Source organism: Trachypithecus francoisi, unplaced genomic scaffold, assembly GCF_009764315.1.
Source record: "Trachypithecus francoisi isolate TF-2019V2 unplaced genomic scaffold, Tfra_2.0 Contig00320, whole genome shotgun sequence".
Taxonomy (NCBI): domain Eukaryota; kingdom Metazoa; phylum Chordata; class Mammalia; order Primates; family Cercopithecidae; genus Trachypithecus; species Trachypithecus francoisi.
The window spans coordinates 92,251-116,077 of record NW_022680567.1 but is presented as its reverse complement, the minus strand read 5'-3'; the positions used below and the strand labels follow the sequence as shown (position 1 = coordinate 116,077).

Here is a 23,827-nt window from a genome sequence, read left to right as displayed (position 1 = left end):
TCTCACCCACACCTCCTTCCTTCCTAACTTCTGTAAGGAAGTTTTTTATTTAAAAAAAAAAAAAGGCCGGGCACGGTGGCTCAAGCCTGTAATCCCAGCACTTTGGGAGGCCGAGACGGGTGGATCACAAGGTCAGGACATCGAGACCATCCTGGCGAATATGGTGAAACCCCGTCTCTACTAAAAAAATACAAAAAACTAGCCGGGCGAGGTGGCGGGCACCTGTAGTCCCAGCTACTCGGGAGGCTGAGGCAGGAGAATGGCGTAAACCCGGGAGGCGGAGCTTGCAGTGAGCTGAGATCCGGCCACTGCACTCCAGCCTGGGCGACTCCGTCTCAAAAAAAAAAAAAAAATCCACCTTACAGAGGCTCTTTAGTCTTTCTTTTGTTTTATTCTTTCCTAGGCTGGAGCTCAGACTCACAGGCTTAGGGCAAGGCCCCCTGGGGTGGGGATGTTGGGACTTGGCCTGTGCCATCCCATGATGGCCTCATGCTCTGGGCTGGCAGCTGGCGGGTAAACCTGCCCTTGCCCTCCTGGAGGCTCCTCGGTGGGGCATCCCACTGGCACTCTTGGCTGGCACCGGCACCCAGCCCCTGGTTGCCCAGCTCCTTCTCCTCCTGGACTTCTCTGTGGAGTCCTGCTGCCCTTCCAGACAGCCTTCCCTGCAGCCTCGGAGCAGCTCTGGGCACTCTGTGCCTTCCCATCAGGCCCAGGAGCTGCCATCACACAGGCCTTGCTCTGCTTGCACACATGGGAGCCCAACAGAGAGACTCCGCACCCTGTAGCCAGAACTCTTCATCTCTCAGGCCCCACGGGTACCAGTGCCCAAGCTCTGTGCCCAAGCTCCAGGTGTATGCATCGGGCTCTGAGTGATTAGCTCCTCACTGGGGCTGTGTGCAGAGGACATTCTCCTCCCTGCATCTCCACCTGCCCCATCATCTTGGCACTGGGTGGGGGACAGGCAGGACACAGCCCCTCTCCACAAAGAAAGCTCTTCAGGAGCTGTGGCAGCTTTAGGTTCAAGACATCCTTACCCAAGGCCTCAGTAAGGGTGCTTGTTTTCACAACTTTTGGGTTCATCTCTGGTGCAAATATTAAACCTTTTCAAAGTTATCATCATGAAGAATCTGGAAAAGAAGAAGCTGCTGGAAAAGAAATGGTTAGTGAAACATTTATTTTACATCAACATCTTATTCAGGAGTGACACTGCTTTGGAATAATCTAGATTTAAATGTATATATATATAATACATACAACATTTTCTTCTCCTTTTGAAATGCACAGCTACTTTCTAATTCCAAAGGCTGTTAGACAGCTCTGTGAGGTCAGGTGAATCTTGAGGAAAAGGCCACACTTTCTGTTAGCACCTCAGCTCTTCCCCGGGGGCCTGGCCAGTTGGAGAAGCTCCAGGAATGAAGGAAGGAAGGAAGGAAAGAAGAGAATAAAAGGACTTTGCAAACCTGAGGTTTCTCCTTCTTGTCAGTTGAGGTTTCGTCATTATTGTTATATTTTCGCTCTCACTAAGTTCATTGTGAATTCACAGTAGGCCGGGCGAGGTGGCTCACGCCTGTAATCCCAGCACTTTGGGAGGCCGAGAGGGGCTGATCATGAGGTCAGGAGATGGAGACCATCCTGGCTAACACAGTGAAACCCCATCTCTACTAAAAATACAAAAAATTAGCCAGGCGTGGTGGCGGGCGCCTGTAGTCCCAGCTACTGGGGAGGCTGAGGCAGGAGAATGGCGTGAGCTTGCAGTGAGTGGAGATCACGCCACTGCACTCCAGCCTGGGCAACAGAGCGAGACTCCGTCTCAAACAAAAAGAAAAGAACTCACAATAAAGTGAATGTGTACATGGTGCTAGGTGCTGGTGCAGTAGCTTGAAAGACACACTTGTCTGAGCTCACAGCCTGATGGGAATGGCTGCCAAATAAAACTAAAAGTGATAATAACTGCTGTGCTAGAGGTGTCCACAGTGAGCACTGGCTGCACAGGGAGGAGTATCTCTTGCAGGTGGTTGCAGCCAGGAGGTGATAGTTGCAGCCCGAGTCCTTTGGGGGAGGGAAGCCAGGGATGGGTAAGTGCAGGGCCCCGGAGGCTTGGGTTCTCAGAGGCCCCTTCCCTCGAGGCAGGGCCCTCATGCCCCACAAGGTTATATTCAGATAGGATGACAACCCGTGTACAGTGCTTTGCTGGGAAAGCATTATGGCATAAAACTGTTTCTCAAAATCCTTGATAGTAAGAATCACCTGGATACTTGTTATGTATGTGGACCAGTGTCTATTTCCCCAAAATTCTAATTCATCAGGTGTTGGTTGTAGCCCAGGTATTTGTCATAGTCATTGTCCTCCTCCTCCTTCTCCTTCTCCTAATTCTCCTTCCCCTTCCCCCTCCTCTTTTCTGCTTCCCCTTCTCTCTCCCCTTTTCTCCCTCCTCTTCTTCTTCCTTAACCTTCTTCCTCCTCCTCCTCCTCCTCTTCCTCCTCCTCTTATTCCTCCTCCTCTCTTCTTCCCTTCCATGAGATTCTTACCATCAGGGAAATGATGAGAGCATGATCTCTTTAGATGACAGGACTGTGAGAGGGCATGGCGCACTGAGGTTTGCACTGGGCTTGCTATTTGTATGGAATGAAGTATGATACTTCACTGAGCTCCAGTTTTTCTATTCGTAAAATGATAAAATAAAAATGTTCGCCTCACAGAGGCTCTTTAGTCCTCCTCTAATTTGACTTCTCTAGGATGCTGAGGACTCGGGATCCTTTCCTTGTCACTGAAGCTCTCCCTCCTCGTTTTGGACATTAGCTCACCTTCCCGGCCCCTCCCCACAGCTTTGTCAGACCCTTCCTGTCTCATTCCTGGGCTCCTCCTGCCCTTTCCAGCAGCTTCCTCAGCGTGTTCCTCGGGTTCTGTCCACAGCCTGTTTCTGTTCTGGACAGTTATGGGTGAGCTCACTAGCTCACAAGCACAGGACTCTGGTTCCGTTGCCCTCCACCTGCTGCGAGTCCTAAAATCTGTGTCAACTCACTGTTCTCTTTGAACTCCAGGCCCCTGTGTCTACGGGACAGCTGGGCCTGACCCCACTTCTTGAGTGGCCCCAAAGCACCTTCAGGGGTCCTACTCACTCCCTCTGCCTCCACTCCCCTTTAGATTGCGCTTACAGATTCCCAGCTTTTCTCAGCCTTTTCTCTTTCCAACACGTATTCCACAATGCAGCCAGAATCGTCTCCCACAGGGTAGATGTGATCATGAGAACCCTCTACCTGAAACCTTGCAGCAGCTGCCTCTCATCCTCACGGTAACATAGTAGAAGACCCCCATGATCCAGCCCAGACCACTTCACCTTTGCCATCCCTGGACAGTCTAGAATGCCGGGTGGGTTTTAAAGTCCTCTGACAGGTTTCAGATGACGCTTCTCTCGCAGTGAATCACTTGCTTCTCCAAGGATGGGCAGCCCATGCTCTCCCAAGTCTGGAAGGCCTTGCACCTGCTTTTTCTTTTGCCTGTCTAACTGCTGTTTATTCTTCAGGTCTCAGTCCCCTGACGCTGCCACCAAGTGCCTTTGTGCCTCCATCTGTCCCTCCCACATGCCTCCTGCGGGCAGGGAATCCTCAAAGGATGTGTCACCTTGAACCTGGTTAAGATTTAATGAGAATTACTATCTTTACTTCCCTTTTCCCATCACTCAGAAAATTGAAAGTTCTGAATAAATAGTGCTGTCTTTATACTAAAGGCCTTAGATACATAGCAACAGACATAACAGAGTTAATTTCACAGCATCTTTAATAGGGTTTGCTTTTTAATATCCAAATTGACGAGACACTTGCTGATGGCTAAGGAGGAAGTCAGTTCGCTAATGTATCTGTTTTGTTACAAGGTAACTTTGATTATGTTTCTGAGTGAGTTATGGTTTGCAGGGCCTTTCCATGTACAGTATTTCTTTCATCTTCAGTTAACTCTATCAGGCATCTCTTCCTACCCTAATATTTCAGCACTTAGTTCTCAGAGAGGTTCCTTGCATTGGACAGTGACAAATAGTTGAGTAGAAGAATAACAGGTAACAAATAGCAGAATTAAATACTGTCATACAGTCTCCACATTTTCTTCTTTCATCGTTTTTTAAACTTTTTTTTTTTTTTTTTGAGACATAGTCTCACTCTGTCACCCAGGGTGGGGAGTGCAGTGGCATCATCTCGGCTCACTGCAACCTCTGCCCTCCGAGTTCAAGTGATTCTCCTGCCTCAGCCTCCCAAGTAGCTGGGATTACAGGCGCCTGCCACCGAGTCCAGCTAATTTTTTGTATTTTTAGTAGAGATGGGGTTTCACCATGTTGGCCAGGCTGGTCTTGAAGTCCTGACCTCATGATCCACCCACCTCGGCCTCCCGAAGTGCTGGGATTACAGGCATGAGCCACTGCGCCCGGCCTCTTCTTTTATAGTTTTATAAGCCAAGTAGGTAACTATGTCTCTTGTAGCCCCCAAGGCTTAGCCCACAATGCTTGGTACATGTTTAGTTATATCAAATGAGAGCATGCTATTATTTCTACCTGATAATATTAAACATTTCTAGAATATTACTTTCACAATATTCAGAATAAATGAGCATTTCCCATGCCTGAAGAAGATAGTGGTCCTTCTATACTGTCCGATGAACTATTAACTACACTACAGAATTGCTAGAAATGTGAGAACATCTGGCCTGATCAATGAACTCGCATGCAGTCCAAAGTCAACAGTTCAAGCTGAGCTCACAAACTTGCTGCTCTGACCAGCTTCCCTGTCAGCACTGCTGTGTCAGTCATGGCACTGTTATCCGCTCAGGCTCTCAAGTGGAAACCTGGGAGTCACTCCTTGAACTTTCTCTCCTACCCACCGGCCCACCAAGCCAGTCAGTCATCGAGTCCAGCTAATGTTGCCTCCCATCTTGAACCCGCGCCTCCTCCCCATCTTCCCTGGGCTATTGCAGCAGCATGTGAGTGGGTCACCTAACCTCACATCCAGTCCCCACAGTGCACCCTCCATTCGTCAGTTACATTGATCTCAGTGGGAAGGAAATCTTACCTCCAAACTCCCAGTGTAGTGCCCTTGCACAGCTCTCCGTTTTCTGAAGACTGGGCTCCTGCACCACAGCGTGGTGTAAGAAGGATCCGTCAAAACTTGGCTGTAGCTGCACCTCCAGCCTCACCTCCTGCTGCACTTCACACTTTCAACTCTGAACTTTCCAGTTGTTTGTTGTCGCCTGTCCCCACCATACTAGCTTATGCTTTCCTGCCTTCGCCCATGCCTCCTTTACCTAAAGAATCCACCTCTCGTCTTTCTTGGCCTGGCTCAGTTCAGGCACTGTCTCTTCTTGAAAATGCTTCCTGACCTCCACATTGGACCAAGGACCCTTCTGGATGCTCTCACAGGAGCCTGCCCACATCGATAGCTTAGCCAGTGCTACATGATATACAAGATGTAATGTCCCCGAGGGGTGAGACCATAACTCACCTACTTTAGTACCCCAGCACCAAGGGCAATTCCATGCACGTGCTAGGAATCCAGTCCACTTTTGCTGAACTGAGTAAATCAAGTCATCCTGTTTTGTGGATGTCCTGTTTGTTATGCCATGTTACGTATTTTTGTCCCCATTTCTGGTTGTATGTTTTCAGGTGTCTCTGTTCAACTATGTATTTTTGATTTCTTGGGCTTTTGCTCTGCCGTACGCCAAGCTGCGCCATCTGGCTTCAAGTGTCTGCACGGTCTGGACGTGTGTGATCATCGTCTGCAAAATGTTGTACCAGCTCCAAACCATTAAGCCTGAGAACTTCTCTGTTAACTGTTCCTTGGTGAGCCTCGGTGATAGGGGAATATTCCTGACTGCCCTTTAGCAAAGCAAGGCAGATGCTTGGGGAACCACCATCCCCAAGCACATTTGGCCTGACCTGGCCTGGCTTGTAAGTCACCTCTCCCTGGTTGTGCTCTGGCCCTGTGTTAAGCCTCCTCTCATACTGAGGTCTTCCCCGAGATGGGCCTGCCCCTCCCATCCCACCACTGTCCATTTGCTCAAAGCTGAAGAATAAATAACCCGAGCTCTCCTAATCTGTGAAGCTATTTTTTTACTCCATTTTCTTTTCTTTTTAGCCAAATGAAAATCAAACAAACATCCCCCTTAATGAGTTGAACAAGTCTCTGCTCTACAGTGCTCCTATAGATCCTACAGAGTGGGTCGGCCTGCGGAAGTCTTCGCCTCTGCTAGTCTACCTAAGGGTAATGGCTTTGTCGTGCTTAGTTTGGGCCTCCACACCGTTATATAATAGTTCAGGATTCTTCCCTGAGACGCTCAACATCACATTTGATAGTAACCACATATTCTCATGTGGGATTTGGCATCACCTTTGCAACAAACTCTAAGTGTTAAAATCAGTATTGTGGCACGTTAAAGAGAAAATGACCAAATGGTCTGAGATTGCTTGAATAAAATGTGACAAATACATTCATTGGAACATTATACAATCGTTTTAAGACCATTACAAGATTAAGGTCGATGGGTGCGTTAGAATTGAAGCATGTTTAAAATATATTAAGTTTTTTAAAAAGCAAATTTCAAAACACTGTGCATAGTATGATCTCTTCTAGACACAAAGAAAAATATTGAGTAAAGTATACCAAATGTTCAATAGTGATTATTTCTGAGAAGCGGATATAGCCTTACAAGACATTTTTGCTGTGTAAATTCTGTTTCTCTATAGTTTTTTAATAAAGAGAATCTATTACATCTAGAAGTAATAAAGCATATATTTATAAAAGGGAACTTGAGTACAAGCAGCCATACAAACATAATGAAAACAACATGCTTCAGATTTTTCACATTTTATTTTTGTGGATTATCTGAGCAGTCCTAATCATGTTACACTGGCAATGCATTTAATGGTACAGCCTCTACACTCAGCACCTGGGATTTTTAAATGTATTAAGCATCCCATTTTCTTTGTGTAGCTTCTAGATTTTTCGTCACATGGTAGACATCTTTTGTACTAGTAGCCACTGTAAATAGCTGTTGTGAGGATAAAGCAAATTGGTATTTGAAAAGGGTGATTGAATCGTGTCTGGAACCCATGGTTCCATAAATGTTAACTGTTTTCATTATCTTGAATAATCATTATATCATCACTATTATTATTATTATTACTGTTGTCAGCATGCTTCTCAATCTATTGCTCTCTGTAGCAAGATTTCAGGGGTGTTCGAAAGTTTCCCCCTAAGCTGCTTCCCGTTCTTCCAGCTCGGTGCGTTTTCCAGGATGTCTCTGTACTGTTTTTGCACTTCTGGTCGCAAACAAGGCTGAACTACCCTCCTTGGATAACTGGAAATTGCTTCCTTGGTGTGAGTTGTGTAGTTTTGAGAAACAGGAATGAGCAGCAGCATCTTATGTCTGGAGATTCTAGATCCTATTACTTTGGAAGTTAGCCTGATTTTCTCATAGAGATAATGCCACAATAAATAAGACAGAGCAAATGAATATTGAGCTCAAAACTGTTTAAGAGAGGTGAGCTTTTATAAAACATTGTCCTTGGAGTTGTAAAGAATGTGGGAATTGCTTGAAATTAGCGAATCATACAGCATCTGGCTGACACAGCTGTGTTTCCCTGCGTTGTAGAATAACCTCCTGATGCTGGCTCTCCTGGCCTTTGAAGTCACCATTTACCGCCATCAGGAATACTATCGAGGCCGAAACAACCTGGCAGCCCCTGTGTCTAGAACTATCTTTCATGACATTACAAGACTGCATCTAGATGATGGACTCATTAATTGTGCCAAATATTTCATAAATTACTTCTTCTACAAATTCTGTCTGGAGGTGAGTTTCCTTGCTGACATGTTTTATTTCTCTTTTCCATGAAAATTCAAAGAACTGCTTCTGGCCAGTTGGCCACTGGAACCTTGCGATACATCTCCAGGCATGATAGCTGTCTCCTTGAGAAGAACAGAAAGTATTTGTACTGATGGTTAACCGGCTTGACTGAAAGTTTTCCAAGATTGGGTGCTGAACACCCGCCTCCACAGCAATGCCTTGGCCTCTCTGGATCTCCAGAGCAATCTAAATGCATGGCCATCAGTTGCCGTGTTAACAGGTTTCTTATTAAGAATAAAGTATTAATCTTCTGGCTGGGCGCGGTGGCTCACACCTGTAATCCCAGCACTTTGGGAGGCCAAGGTGGGTGGAGCTTCTGAGGTCAGGAATTCAAGACCAGCCTGGCCAACATGGTGGAACCCCCATCTCTACTAAAAATACAAAAATTATCCGTGCATGGTGGTGCACGCCTGTAATCCCAGCTATTTGGGAGGCTGAGGCAGGAGAATTGTCTGAACCTGGGAGGCAGAGGTTGCAGTAAGCCAAGATTGCACCAGTGCACTCTAGCCTGGGTGACAGAGCAAGATTCCATCTCAAAATAATTAATTAATTAATTAATAATAAATAGATATTAATCTTCTCTTTGTGCATTCTGAAACCATAAGCTGCAGCCAAAATGAACTGTTTTAACCTAAAATGGTTGTGATAGTGCCTGTGCCTTCACAGAATGAAGTAGGAGTGGTGATGTTTCATGAGGAGATGAAAATTGCTGTTCTCTTTATTGTCTGAAGTGGTTATTATAACAGCTACTTAGTCAGTTTGTCCCTTGGGAGTAATCTGTACAGTATTTCTGTCTTCACGCAGAGACACTCAAAAAAGCAAGCACTGGTGAATCTGTGCAGACAGACTGGCCCTGAGGGATGTGGGTCTCTGCCATCTACAGACTTGATGCCTATCACCAGTCCCCTTTCCCATAAGTCTGATTTTTTTTTTTTTTTTGCCTCTTTTCATCTTTACACAGACCTGTTTCCTAATGTCAGTTAACGTGATTGGCCAGCGAATGGATTTCTATGCCATGATCCACGCCTGCTGGCTGATCGCTGTCTTATATAGACGCAGAAGGAAAGCCATCGCGGAGATCTGGCCCAAGTACTGCTGCTTCCTGGCGTGCATCATCACCTTCCAGTATTTCATCTGCATCGGCATCCCACCTGCTCCTTGCCGAGGTGAGCCTGCCCCTCCCTGGAGCCGTCTACTTTTAGAAGAAGCCATTACCGAGTGGACGGCTGGGAGAAGAGTGGTGAAGAAGAGTATTGATTGTGCTGTTCGCCACTTCCCTCCCTGCAGATTACCCGTGGAGATTCAAGGGTGCCAGCTTCAATGACAACATCATAAAGTGGCTGTACTTCCCCGATTTCATTGTGCGGCCCAACCCTGTGTTTCTCGTCTGTAAGTGTTTCCACCGCAGGGCCACGGAATGCTGGTATCCGGGTTCACTGCTAATCATTCTTCATGTGCTATGCATTAGTGCCTTTTGTCTTCCACTAGACTTCATAATCATGTAAAGGCTTATCTTATGCATTAAGATCACAAGTCATTAATGGCTTCTACTCACCCTATTACACTTGCAAAATTAATAAATCAATGTTTGAAATACCATATTCACTTGCATAATTTCACTTCCCCCAAAACACACACACACACACACACACACACACACACACACACACATATCTACGCAGCCACCTTTCAAAACACAGCCCAGAGAGGAAGACTTCGTGTTTTGTGTTTACTGACTTTGTGGCTTCTGCTCCCAGTGCAGAGAAATCAACCCTGAACATGGGGCAGCAAATGCTGGGAGATGCTTCCCAGATTTCAGTTGCTCTGGAATTGGGCTGCAGCCCCAAGGCCTTCCCAGGGCAGCTGGTGATCCAGAGGTCAGAGCAGCTCCCCCCAAGACCAGAGTACTGGGTGCTACAGAAAATGCAAATGACTGCCCTGCCTAAACAAGTTGAAGTTTAATTTAAAAAGCAAGGAAGCAGCTTGTGTGCAGGCTGCCAGGCAGGCTTGGCCTGAGGCCCTTTGTGGCAGTTGCTGGGAGGACAGCTGTCTCAGGCTGCTCTGTGCTGTCTGGCACTGGTCCACTATCTCCACCTGCTCTCACCACGCCTGTAGTGTGGCTTATGCTCTGGGGAGAATCTTTGGTTGCAAATGGAAAGGGGGATGGAAAGGATAAAGAAAAATGAAGCTGGGTGCAGTGGCTCACGCCTGTAATCCCAGCACTTTGGGAGGCCGAGGCGGGTGGATCACAAAGTCAGGAGATCAAGACCATCCTGGCTAACACAGTGAAACCCCGTCTCTACTAAAAATACAAAACATTAGCCAGGCGTGGTGGCGGGCACCTATAATCCCAGCTACATGGGAGGCTGAGGCAGGAGAATGGTGTGAACCCGGGAGGCAGAGCTTGCAGTAAGCTGAGATCGAGCCACTGCACTCCAGCCTGGGCGACACTCCGTCTCAAAAAAAAAAAGAAAAAGAAAAAGAAAAATGAATATCTGCATCTGCCACACATTAAAAGATAAAGATGGGGAAATTGCTCAAGTGACCTCCTTAAAACTGGTGGGAGGTAAATGCAAATAAACACTACACTCTAATGTGCAAACAAAATCCAGAGACGCCTCATGTGAGCTCCTGGAGTGTCTGTGGTCACTCTATGCCCTGCTAGGTGGAGAAGGTGTGACTTGGCCCTGACATTGGACTCCAGGATGAATTTTACTGTGAACTTTGGAAACACAACTCACTTAGGAGCTGGGGAGTGGCTGTTGCTGTGTGATGACTGTGTGTTGCATTATGTAAATCAGAAGAGGATGAGGTGGCTTAATGATCTCACCTCTGCCTTGCCAGATGACTTCATGCTGCTTCTGTGTGCCTCCTTACAACGGCAGATTTTTGAGGATGAGAACAAGGCTGCAGTGCGAATCATGGCAGGTGACAATGTCGAGATCTGCATGAACCTTGATGCGGCCTCCTTTAGCCAACACAACCCTGTGCCAGATTTTATTCACTGCAGGTAACAAGAGCTTCACATTTGCTAAAAGCCACTTTCATGTGTGTATTTCCATTACATTGGTCCTCTATACTTTATCTGCTATACTTTGGAAATAGATGTGCTGAATTGTATGCACTGAAGCTAATAAATGCTGGACAGTGTGGGTCAGCAGCCTGGAGGCTGAGCCTCTGAATTACAGCACTGCACCTGCTTTTGTCCGTGTAAACCACCTCTTTATGGCCTCAGTTCTCCTCCTCTTGTTCAGACCAAAGCTGACTTGTCCCAATAATACCAGCTCTCCAGTGGAGGGTCCTCTCACTCATCTCTTATTCCTCCTCTGCATCCCCATAGCTCATCCTCATCTTCCCTCCCTCTTCCTCATCCCCCATCTTTCTTCCTTATCTTTCATCCCTCATCCTCATCCCTCCTCCTCGTCTTCTGTCTCTCCTACTCATCTCCATTTTTCATCTTCATCTCCATAGCTCATTCTTATCTCCACCCCTCCTCCTCACCCTCCAGCCTTCTTCCTCATCTTCATCACTTATTCTCATCCTCCATCTCTCATTCTTATCCCCATCCCTCCTCATCTATTCCTCCTTCTCATCCTCCATCCCTCCCACTCATCCTTAATCCCTCATCCCCATTCTTACTCCTAATCCTGCTGCCCTCTATCCTCCATGCCTCATACTCATCCCCATAGGACATCCTCATCCCCCTTTCCTCCCTCTCATCTCCATCCTTCCTCCTCATCCTCTATCCCTCATTCTTATCCACATAGCTCATCCATGTTCTCCATCCGTCAGCTTTATCCCCAACCCTCTTCCTTTTCCCCATTTCTCCTCCTCATCCTCCATTCCTCCTCCTAATCTTTCATCCTTCAACCACATCCCCATAGCTCATTTTATCCCCATTCCTCCTCACCTCCATTTCTTCTTCTCATCCTGCATTCCTCCTTCTCATCCCTATAGCTCATCTTCATTCCCATTCCTCTTCCTCATCTTCCATTCCTTCTTCTCCTCCTCCATCCCTCATTTGTATCCACATTCCTCCTTTTTATCCTGCATCCCTCCTCCTCATCTCCATCCCTCATTCTCATCCTTCATCCCTCATCCTTATCCCCATTCCTCCTCCTCATCCTCCATCCCTCCTCCTAATCTTTCATCCCTCCTCCCAATCTTTCATCCTTCATCCACATCCCCATGGCTCATCTTTATCCCCATCCCTCCTCCTTATCCTCCATTTCTCCTTCTCATCCTGCATCCCTCCTTCTCATCCTCATAGCTCTTCATCCCCACTCCTCTTCCTCATCCTGCATCCATCCTTCTCCGTCATCCCCCCTCCTCACCCTCCATCCCTCCATCTTTCTCCTCCTCCATCCCTCCTCACTTTCATCCTTTATCTACATCCCCATAGCTCATTCTTATCCCCCATTTCTCCTACTCATCCCCATCCTTCCTCCTCATCCTCCATTTCTCCTTCTCATCCTGCATCCGTCCTCTTCATCTCCACCCCTCATTCTCATCCTTTATCCCTCATCCTCATCCTCATAGTTTATCCTTATCTCCCATCCCTCCTCCTCATCCCTCTTGCCTCTGCCTCATCCTCATCCCTCCTTCTCATCTTCCACTCCTCCTACTCATCTTCCATCCCTCATCCTCATTTCCATAGCTCATTCTTGTCCCCCATCCCTCATCCTTTCCCTATCCCTCCTCCTTCTTCATCCTTCATTCTCATCCTCCATTCATCTTCCTCATTCTTCATTCCTCAGTCTCATCCTCATAGCTCATCCTCATCCCCTTTCCCTTATCCCCATCTTTTCTTCTCATCTTCCAGTCCTCCTACTTATCCTTAATCCCTCATCCTCATCCCCATAGTTATCCTCATTCTCTATTTATCCTCCTCATCCTCCATCGCTCATCCTCAATCCCCATCACTTATCCTTATCCCCATCCCTCCTTCTCTTCCATTTCTCATTCTCATCTTCCATCCCTCCTCCTCATCCTCTATTTTTCCTCCTCATCCCCTATTTCTCCTCTTCAGCCTCCATCCCTTATCCTTATCTCCCATCCCTTCTCTGCATCCTCCATCCCTCATCCTTATCCCCCATCCCTCCTCCTCATCCTCCATCCCTCATCCTTATCCCCCATCCCTCCTCTTCATCCCCCATCCCTCCTCCTCATCCTCCATCCCTCATCCTTATCCCCCATCCCTCATACTCATCCTCCATTCGTCTTCCTCATCTCACATCTCTCCTCCTCATCCCTTGTTCCTCGTCCTCACTTGCTGTATTCACTGGGCACTAAGGAGGAATGGCTCCCTAGATTCCATCTCGTGCCTGTGCTCTTCTTGAGCAGTGTCTCCCCTGTGGCCATGCAGGGTCTCCCTAGCAGCTTTTCTGTCCTCCACCATTCTGCCCAGCCTCATGACAGCTAATCTGGGCCGTGTTTCCCTCACAGTATTTGTGTTTAAACCATGCTTGACCTTTCCCATGCATTCACCCTTTCTGCATTCCCTGGGTTTCCATGTTGAGATTTTGTCACCCAAGGTCACCTTCATGGAGGGCAGGCCCACTCTGCCTGTGCAGTCAGATCTTCGGTCTTTCAGTGCCTCTAAAACTCCACTCAGCTGCCCGCTGTAGTCAGCTGTCTGAGGAAGCTGCTGTGACTTTTGATACCCCCTCATTAGTTGTATGTCATGGGACTAATTTCCTAACCTCTGATCCTCACTGATTAGTGTCTGCCCTATTGAGCCACACGAGGTTGCAGTGAGAGGCTCATGTAGTCACGGCACACATGCCATCCATGTGGAGGTAGGTCACTGATGGTACCCGAGCCGGCCGATCCCACACATGGAGTCACTCTCCAGCTTCCAGTCTTCCAGAGATTCCTGTTTACATGGCGTGGATCATCTTCTGCCTGGTGTCGGTATCTGAAGAACCCGTCTTATCCCCACTTCTAAGGTGTAGCCTTAGGGTGAAGATCACGTCTAACTTGCTTTTGTATTTGTCCCCATCCCCCTACTTACAGTTCTCGGCCCATAATGCATATACCAATACAGATAACTGTCAGTCACCTGCTACTGCCTTTGCGCCAGGCTCTGGTCCAGGCTTTGCACACATGGAGCCATTTTACCTCAGCCCAAGGAGGTCATGTTGTTATCCCCATTGTGGAGGGGAGGAAACTGCAGTGACGAGATGAGACGTAGGCAGCAGCAGAACTGGGATTGGAACTCAAGCAATCCAGCTCCCAAATCAATGTTTAAGCACTTGTGTGCCTTTTGATAGCACAAGAGGCTCAATATAAACTGAGTAAATTAGGAAGTGAATTTGCTTTAAAACAATATGCTACATAGACTTGACCATTCTATTTGTGAATTAAGTACTAAACTAGGCACTGATCTAAGGTAAGACTTCCATTTTTACCTCTTCTCTGTGATGCTAAGAAAACAATCAGTCCAGCCCAATATTTACTATTGCAAAGGGAACATGAGTATTTTCAATGTAGTCATGGAAAACCTAAATCGTAACTCCAGTGGAAAGCTTTTGTGTGCCATTGATTTTTAAAGCTGATTTTTGCTTTAGTTATTTCAAACTGTTGTTCTGTTTTTCAATGAGGACTGCCAGCAAAGTGACCCCCCTCAGGAAGTGACCCGTCAAATGCCACAGCAGTGAGTAGGAAGCCAGCGCACATGCTTGCTGGTCAGAAGCACAGCCGTGCTCCCCTCTCCTCTCCAACAGGGGTCAGCTCCACAGCACCCTGGGATCTCTGGAAAGCGGCCAGAGCCCTGAGAGTTAGGTGGCCCCTTAGCCACAGTACCTGTCACCAGGGCTCAGTCTCTCTATTCAGAAATCCTTAAGGCTCTTCTTTGAAGCATGTTGAGTGATGTTTTCCATGTTCTCCTCACAAGCTTAGTTTTATGAATTCAGGACCCAAAGTGGGTTCAGCGCCAAGATGTGAAGGCCAGGGCTGGTGAAGCAGGAATTGACGGCTGCAGGCAAGGAAGGAACGTTATGGAAAGAATAAGCTACACTCACAGTCACACACGGGCCTGCACACACACTCAAAATGGCAGCAGCCCAATTCCACTGAATTCAAACCACACACACTTCAGAAGGCCCCTAGGCTCATACAAATCACTACCTTTATTTGTGATGATCCAGGGATACAGGGAGATACTGACATTTCACTCTCCATTATGAAGTCAAGGAAGGGTTTATATATTTTTAAAAAAAAAGAATTATGAACATATTTAAGCGTTTTACTTTAAAAAGGGTAAAGGATAAAAGTTTACTTGTCTGAAAAATGTGCCAAGGCACAACTCAGAATCATCCCCTAATGATGCTGAATGGCTCGAGTGTGGTGCATATTTTATCAAGCAGTTTACTTACTAACATCCTACAAAACAAGAACCCATTCATTAATCAAAGAATTAATCCAGAATTGTTTCTCCTATGCTTCTTCCCAAATGTGCCAAAAGAAACTACCAAGGCAAAACCCCCAAAACCAAAAAGTTCTAATCAAGAAATGCAGTTAGGGCTAGGCCTGTAGGTGTGACTCCTGTCAGATGACATTGACCCGCAGGCTAGAGCTGCTGCTTGTTGCAAGACTGACACCTGAACGCTGGCTCCACCTTCCATGAGGAAAGTAGCAGGGATGGGTGGCCTGCAAAGGGAATCCTGACTCAGCCCGAGGACCTCCAAAAACAGAGTATTGGAAAGAACAAAAAAGCCTCACCATGGCTGTGGATAGTTGCTCAGAATCGCCTCCTCCCATCTGTAGGGAAAGATTTCCACCTGTAATAAAACCTTTGTGTTCAATATAAATTTGTTTAACTTCTAGTTCATCCATTCTTAACATTTCTTTCACTAGCCAGAAGGCGTCTGTATCTTGGAATTTCTTTTGCCATACAATTATTCATGCCTCCCATAGAAACAGAAAGGAGAATTTTGAATACTCAAGTGGTAGGCAGAAAATGTTGTTGTCTGTGAGAAATTTGGCCTGAATAAGGTGACGAGAAGCATACACACGGTTTCCACAACTCATCTATTGGTCTATTACTAAGTATTTGAGGGTTTCCTAGATAGCAGGATGAAATGAAAACTCGCAGTCTGATTTGCAGGGTGCAGTAGAGAGCAGGAATTTCTTCCCTTGTTAAAGACTTTCCTGATTTTGCTTTTGTTTGTTTTGTTGTTGTTATCCTTTTGTCGTTGGCTTTGTTTTCCAGATCTTACTTAGACATGTCCAAAGTGATCGTCTTCAGCTACCTCTTCTGGTTCGTGCTCACCATCATCTTCATCACGGGGACCACCAGGATCAGCATCTTTTGCATGGGGTACCTGGTGGCCTGTTTCTACTTCCTGCTCTTTGGGGGCGATTTGCTGTTGAAACCCATCAAGAGCATCCTGCGCTACTGGGACTGGCTGATCGCGTACAACGTTTTTGTGATCACGATGAAAAATGTCCTGTCAGTAAGTGGTTCCCGCTGCATAACACAGTTTCCATGTAAGAGTAAACAGTCCACTCGGTGATTATTAAAAGCCCAGTGCTTGTCGTGTTGCTCTCTTAAAAGCCCCAAATAAGATACTGCAAATTCAGAATTCAAAAGCCATTTATTCCTCTCTGTTGCCACATGAAACAGAATCCTTTTGGCTCATTTTCACCATTTCAAGGTCACATGGCTAAAGGATATGTGTTCACAGGAATAAATTCTAAAATGTCTTTTACTAATTAAAATTCTGTCTCTTCTGAGGAACAATTTGTCATCACTCCCAGTATGAGTTATGAAGTGGCCCTGTTTAGAGCTGAATTCGAGCCACTGAATCTTTTCAAAAGCTGTATTATGGTGGCAAAAAGCAACCCTCTTATCTAGAAAGAGCTGTAGAAGTGTGAGATAAAATGGGCGTGGGTCTCTGTGATACTGGGTGGGGTAGGGAATGAGGTGAAATGGGCTATTGCAGGAAGAATGTTTTATGTACTCATAAGATGTGGGTAGATAGAAGAGAAAATGCAGCTTTCTGTCTGGCTGTCTCTGAGTATAAGGACACAGCTAGAACCATGTAAGGCTGAGGGAACCCCCCCACCACACACACACCAGGGCCCGACGAAGCTTGGCTGCTCTGCTCTGAAGCAGCTGTGTTTCAGAACACAACTCTTCCCCTAACATGACATGTCACTCACACTGCCCACTGGTAATTCCAGAGTCGCTTCAACCCATCAGGACACAATGACACCATTTCAGTGATTTAGTGCTGCAGGAAATTAAGCACCAACCTCTCCTGAGCTGAAGGAGTTAATAGCTCTCTGACTGGCGCTCACTTAAAGTTTATCCCTGTGCCTGTGTCTCCCAGGCTGTAACTGCTGTTGCACTGAGAGAGCAGTGAGGAAGTATCTTCTGCTTCTTCCTTCCTAGCTGCTTAGGGATGAGCTCACCAGGCAATTCAGTTGTGATATCTCCTTGATTTTTGGCGGGGGCACGTGTATCACTGTGTCTAGAAGTCTTGGAAAGCCACGTTTATGTAGCCATGAATAGGTATTTGGATAATTTATTTTGTCTGAAGTCCATTGAAAGGTTAATCTTTTAGGTGATGGTGAAAGTGACTTTTATGGGTCACTTTTACCCCCCTGACATCAATTTACATTTGGAGTAGCATTGAGAGTTGCTGAAGAGAGCATGACACAGGACAACAGAGCGCTGGTTCATTCTGAAGCCAGTCTGATGGCGAGGAATCTGTTGCCAGAGGCTGATTTCACAGCCATGCTTGGGAAATGTGTGGATTCAAAGTTCGTTCATTCATTCATTCTGTAAACCTATATTGCAGACGTGTTTTTTGCTGAGCACTATTTGATGTATTGAAGAAATAGAGATAAACAGTTCTCAGGTTTTGCCCTCAAAGAATTCACATTCTACAAAGGAAGGTAGACCTACTTATAAATAATTATGATGCAATCTGTTAAATAATTATTACAACATTTTTGAGAAACAAAGCGAGAAAAAAGGATGCCTAATATCTTGCTTAGATAAGCTGGGAAGAAGCTTCCTGGAGGTGATGCCATTTGAACTCATCAGAGCCTCATAAATAGATTGAAGGGTCTGCAGGGAGACAAGGCGGGGAGGCATTCTTAGCCTGGAAAACAGGAACAAAAGCAGGATATGACGGTGTAGGCCTGGAATATTCCCAGGGCTGGGGAATCCATACTGAGTAACCGCTACTGTGGGAGCAGATCCTAATGATATTCTCCTCCCTCACATGTTCCCAGGAAACACACCGATGTAGCTGTCACCTTTATGTATTGCCTTGCAATGATTCATACTTGTTTAAACATTTTCTAGCTCAGGATTTAAACTTAACTGTAACAAAAAATTCATTGTTACGAGATAACCACCTGCCAATTTACAAAAAAAATTTCTTTACCGAGAGAATTGGTCAAACAAGACATAAAGCACATACTCTGTTCTGTTCTAAGAGCTACACCCTGTAGCTGAGGTCTGGGATGACCTCCAGGGAACAGCATAGGTTATATTTGTCTTGCTTGTAAGAAAATAACTGTACCAAAGTCCAAGTCCTAGGGTTCAGTGCACACCCATTCATTATCACAGAGTTGGGATTTATTTCTGTGATCGTCCAAGACTTCCTCTTGATAAACTGGTGCTTCCAAGTACAGAGAAAACATTACATGAAAGACCTTTTCTTTACTCACTCGTTCGGTTTAATTTTTCCCAGGAATTTACTACTCCTGAAGCAGTATCACAAGGTGACTGAATTTGTAGGTACAATTGGCATCTCCTGGAATCATTATCACTGAGACCTTGTGGATTCTTGCACACGTTGGGATCATAAGACACCACATTTTTTTCTGGGTGCAAAGCTTCAGAATTATCCCCCTCTTTTGTTTTTCAGATAGGAGCATGTGGATACATTGGAACACTGGTGCACAATAGTTGTTGGTTGATCCAAGCTTTCAGCCTGGCCTGCACAGTCAAAGGCTATCAAATGCGTAAGTATGAAAAGCAAATGTGGAAGCAGAAAGGCAGAAGAAGGAGGATAGTTGTATTGTTCTAATTTTAAAAGTGGGCCAAAGCACATAAAGATATGAAAGCGGGGTCGGTTATCTCCAGATGGAGGCTATAGAACTGTAGTACATTGTGACTCTATTGTCTATAACATGAGATGCCTTATGCTAAGCCTCTTTGATCGTCTTCTTGAAACTTCTGAAATGCTGAGGACTTGGAGGCTGAGGTCTGGGGATTGGATGTCGTGCTGTAGTAACTCCCCGGAGTTTTTGAGTCACGATTACGAAGGATTCCAGAAGCCCACTCAAACCTGCTGTTGTTCCATTTAACGTCTTAGGTCATTAAGTAACTCTGACTTCAGGCTCCTCTTGTCCTCGGGAAACTCAGAGGGCTTCAAACTCAGGGAAACAGTTGGGCGGAGCGTGAGGATTTCTAGAGTTAGACTCCAGCCAAGACAAAGGCAGAAGTGTCATTGCCACCACGCTGCCTCTTACCCCAGAACCGAGGACTACATCACGGTGGTATACCACGGCACCCAGAATGGGTGCTACTTGGACACAGTGCTCTCTCTGTTTATTTATTATTATTTATCTATTTATCTATTTTTGTAAAAATATTTCCAGACAGGGTCTCTGTTACCCAGGCTGGACTACAGTGGCACAATCATAGCTCACCGTAACCTTGAGCTCCTGGGCTCCAGCGATCCTCCCACCTCTGCCTCCTGAGCAGCTGGGACCACAGTAGCTGCCTCCTGAGTAGCTGCACCACCATGCCTGGCTAATTTTTTAATTTTTTGTAGAGATATTGCCCAGGTTGGTCTTGAACTCCTGGCCTCAAGCAGTCCTCCTGCCTCAGTCTCTCAAAGTGCTGGGATTACATGCATGAGCCATCACACCCAGTCTTCTTTAAAAAGATTCATTTTTTTTTAATATGTGGTTTCTGTTTCAGACTATCCTTTGCCAAAGCCTCACTGGGACTTTGTTTTTCACCTAAGAGAAGGCATACTGTTGATAGTCCTTCTAATAAGCCATGCTGTGTTCACTACTCTGCTGGTTACCCCTGGGTATAGCCGTTCCCAGAATGGGTGTGTGCTTTTGTATAAGAGCATTTCCTCTGGCACTGGGACATTACTTCTCTGTGGCCCTTGTTGGAGGTGCCTTTCTTCCTGAGAGAGAGAAATACTCAGGAGGCCTCCCATGTTAAAGGGACCCTCCTGAGCCGTATAGTGTGAAGGGTTCACGGCATGGTCAGCCTTATGAATCAGTGTTGATATTGGATTGGAAGTGTGTGACCTCCTTGTAGATAAATCAACTCATAAGTCAGAGCCTCAGACTGCTGCTTTCATGCCTGTATTTCCAAGCCTGACCATACTCCAGATTGTATGAAATAGCACTGGAAATGGATGTTAATTTTATTCTGTGTTTTTCTACTGTTACCACAGCTGCTGCTAATTCACCCTGTACACTACCCAGTGGGGAAGCAGGAATCATTTGGGACAGCATATGTTTTGCCTTCCTCCTGCTGCAAAGAAGAGTTTTCATGAGTTATTATTTCCTACATGTTGTGGCTGATATCAAAGCTTCCCAGATTCTGGCGTCAAGGTGGGTCGGACCATGAAATCAGGTGGTTTCTCCCAAGAAACGTGCCTGAAATAATATTGCACTGTAATTTCTGTCTGAGCTTGCTTCGAGAACCCACAAGAAGTTAAGGAATCCCTTCCAGCAAAACCAATCCAAGAAGAATTTAGCACAAGGCCTTTAAAATAGAAGAGTAACAGGAAAGCCTATGTAACCATCAGGCTTCACAAGGAATGGGGCTGCCATGGAAGGCCACAGGCTCACTGGTCAATTGAAGCCCTTTCAGAACCCACCACTTCTCTAAAAGTGGCTCAGTCTGGTCTCAGACAAAACAGTAACCTATGCCACACGGGTCTAGAGTTGAGTCCATCTTACACCTACCTCCCCCTCCTAGCCTGCTTTTCTTCTCTGAGCCACTGACACAATTTGCATTACTACCTGTTTTTCCTCCTAGGCTCTATTCTTCCAGTTTTTGCGCCTGCTCTTGTAAGTTTAGGAAAAAAGATTGGGGAGAGGTAATAAAGCGAAGTGGCCTGAGGCGGGGGCTGGGTGTTGACGACTAGCTCTGTGGCCCCCAGCTGCTGCATCTGTTCCTCTCCGAAACTCAGACCTTGCCTAGGTCACATCAGAGTCTTGGTGTGAATAAGCTGATGGATACTGGGTTCTGTTATATGAAATTACCAATATCTATCATTTGACTTGAGGTTTAGATGAACATATTTACCTACAGTTTTTCTAGAGTCTGTTCTCTTTCCCTGCCATGATAAACACAATGTTTATTTCCAAGGTCCATTTCTATGATGGCAGTTGTCAGCCTCCGTTACCTAACTTGGAGTGAAATAGAAAGAGGCCCTAGTCGGGGACCTGCAGTTAGTCAGAGGAGCCTCCTGGCACACCCTCATTCCGTGGATGACAATGACTTTGTGTACCGCATTGCCCTGGAATTCATTGTTATAATCATTTTCTAATACCCAGGACACTTTTTTCAGAGCAGAATACAGTGTTTCATCCCAATTGTAACCTTCTTTACTCACACATAAGCAGCTGGTGTTTTTGCAGGTAAATGCCTCTTGTTCGCCTTTCCCAAAACATTTGGTCTGTAGAGGTCCTTGTATAACCTATCTGATGAACTTCCACTTAAAAACAATCTTCATCAGGCTCCTAAGGCAATGTGCTCTCCTAATTTCCCCTTTTCCCTTGTGGTTCAGGCTTCTAGGTCTTTTTTGCAACCTCTTTCTTTGCCCATCTGTCAAATGTGAATGTTCCCCAGTGTCTTTTTCCCGAAGTTGTCACAATGATTTAGAAATCATGCCCTTCATGTTATAGTAAGAGCGATAACTGTGGTTCAGAGTACAGTTCATGCCTGTTAAAGAAAAGCCATGGGTTGATAAATAAGCACTGAACTCATAATAGTGTGTCCAAAGCATTCACATTCATTCATGCATTCATTTTTCCACTGCCTACTCTGTTACAAAGAGGTGATGCTCACCTCTGCCCTCACAGAGCTCACAGACCTGCAGGCAAGTGGCACGTGAGCAAGCAATTCTACTACAGTACACCTGGTATCGTCTCAGTCCATTTGGGCAGACATAACAAAAATACCATAAAGTAGGTGGTCTATAAACAGTAGACACTTATTTCTTACAGTTCCAGAGGGTGGAAAGTCCAACGTCAAGGTTCGGGCAGATTCAGTGTCAGCCTGGGGCCCACTTCCTCATAGATGGCCATCTTCCCACTGCATCCTATTTTGGTGGAAGGGGCAAGAGACCTCCCTTGCGCTTCTTTTATAAAGACAGTAATCCCATTCAGGAGGGCTCTGCTTTTCCGCTCAGTCAACTCCAAAAGGCCTCACCTCCTGTCCGTCACCTTGGGAGTCAGGATTTCCACATGTGAATTGTAGGGGATGCAGACATTCGGACGACAGCAGGTGTGACGGTAGGAGACACTCCAGGAGCCATGAGGTCATATCAAGGGAATATAACCAGCCGCAGGGGTGTGAACCAGGTGGCCTTCCATTCCCAATGCAGGCTGAAGGATGAAGAGGAGTTAGTCAGAGGAGAAGGCAGGGGAAGCAGCCCAGTGAAGCTACGGAGGGAAGTAGCCATCAGAAGCTCACAGTGACTGCAGCACTGAGATTGGAAGATGAGAACAGTGAGTGGTGAGCGATAAGCTCCAGGTCAGGAGAGACCAGGTCCCTGGGGGGCTATCAGCCAGGATTATGTCTTTAGAAATACTCCCACAGTCTTAGGAAGGCCTTGCAGTGTTTAAACAAGCAAGTGGTATGACTGTATTTGCATTTCAGGAAGCTCACTCTGTGGTATGGAAAACAGATGGGTATAGGCAGCTCCGTAGGCAGAAAGACAGCTAAGCAGCTGCAATGATAATCCAGGGTTGAGGTAGCAGCTAGACCAGGATAGGATCACTGAGAAAGGTATTCCAGAGGCAAAATAGGCACAGCTGGAAAACTGCTTGGAAGGAAGGGAGATGGTGACAGAAAGGGAAGCATAGAGGGTGATGTGCCCGGGATTCTGGCTTAGCCGAACGGTGGTGCCAGTCCTAAATATAGGAACTCAAACAGGGAGAGAAGACTGACCGCAGCTCTGGAGTTGTAGGTCTCATGGGCACATGAAACTCAACCAGTTGGGAAGTCCAGTGGGCAGATGCATGGACAGGCTTGGAGAAGAGAGTAGATGAAGTGCCATCATTGCACAGATAGAATTGAAGGAGGTGAGTTGCAGCTGCTGAGAGGGGGTGTGAAAAATGAGAAGAGAACCCTGGGGAACATTCACGTTTGAGAGATGGGCAAAGAAAGAGGTTGTAAAGAAGACCAAGCAGCCTAAGCCACAAAGAAAAAAGGAAAACTAGGAGAGCACGTTGCCTTAGGAGCCTGAGGAAGATCCTTTCCAAGTGGAAGTCCATCAGATAGGTTATATAAGGACACAAATAACAACTGAACATTGAAATTGGTGACCTTGACAGTGGGGTCAAAGTCAGACAGCAACAAGCAGAGGTGGGAGTTGTAAAGGCTTAGAGACAAGACCTCAAGACATCTGACTGTGAAGGGGGAGTGATGTAAGTCCCTGCATAGGAAAATGTGGGATGTGGGGATGTATGAGTTTTCTTTTTCTTTTTTTTAAGGTTAGCAAGACTTGAGCACGTTTGCATGTTTATGGACAGAATTCAGTACTGATGGGAAGGTTGGAAAAGCAACAAGAGACAGAGAAGCAGGAATTTTGTGTCCCCCAGGCTAGGGGTGGGGAAGGGACCTGGAGCACAAGGCAGGCCGAGGCAGGTGAACGGTACCTCTTCCACTGTCCCTGCAGGACTCCTGTGGGAGGGATGGTGCAGGAGACTGAGGAACTTA

General features: G+C 46.2%; 1 protein-coding gene across 1 annotated transcript in view; it reads left to right on the top strand.

Moving 5' to 3' along the window:
• The window catches only part of LOC117083290 (piezo-type mechanosensitive ion channel component 2), a gene marked incomplete at its 5' end in the record, with an annotated part of 94,034 nt that overhangs the window by 5,780 nt on the left and 64,427 nt on the right, over nt 1-23,827 (top strand). Inside the window, 9 exons of the mRNA XM_033210779.1 lie at nt 5,645-5,821; nt 6,117-6,242; nt 7,633-7,833; nt 8,849-9,053; nt 9,175-9,276; nt 10,732-10,897; nt 16,100-16,343; nt 18,774-18,870; nt 20,328-20,487. Of these exons, the coding sequence (XP_033066670.1) occupies nt 5,645-5,821; nt 6,117-6,242; nt 7,633-7,833; nt 8,849-9,053; nt 9,175-9,276; nt 10,732-10,897; nt 16,100-16,343; nt 18,774-18,870; nt 20,328-20,487 (1,478 nt within the window). The remainder of the gene's footprint in view (nt 1-5,644; nt 5,822-6,116; nt 6,243-7,632; nt 7,834-8,848; nt 9,054-9,174; nt 9,277-10,731; nt 10,898-16,099; nt 16,344-18,773; nt 18,871-20,327; nt 20,488-23,827) is intronic.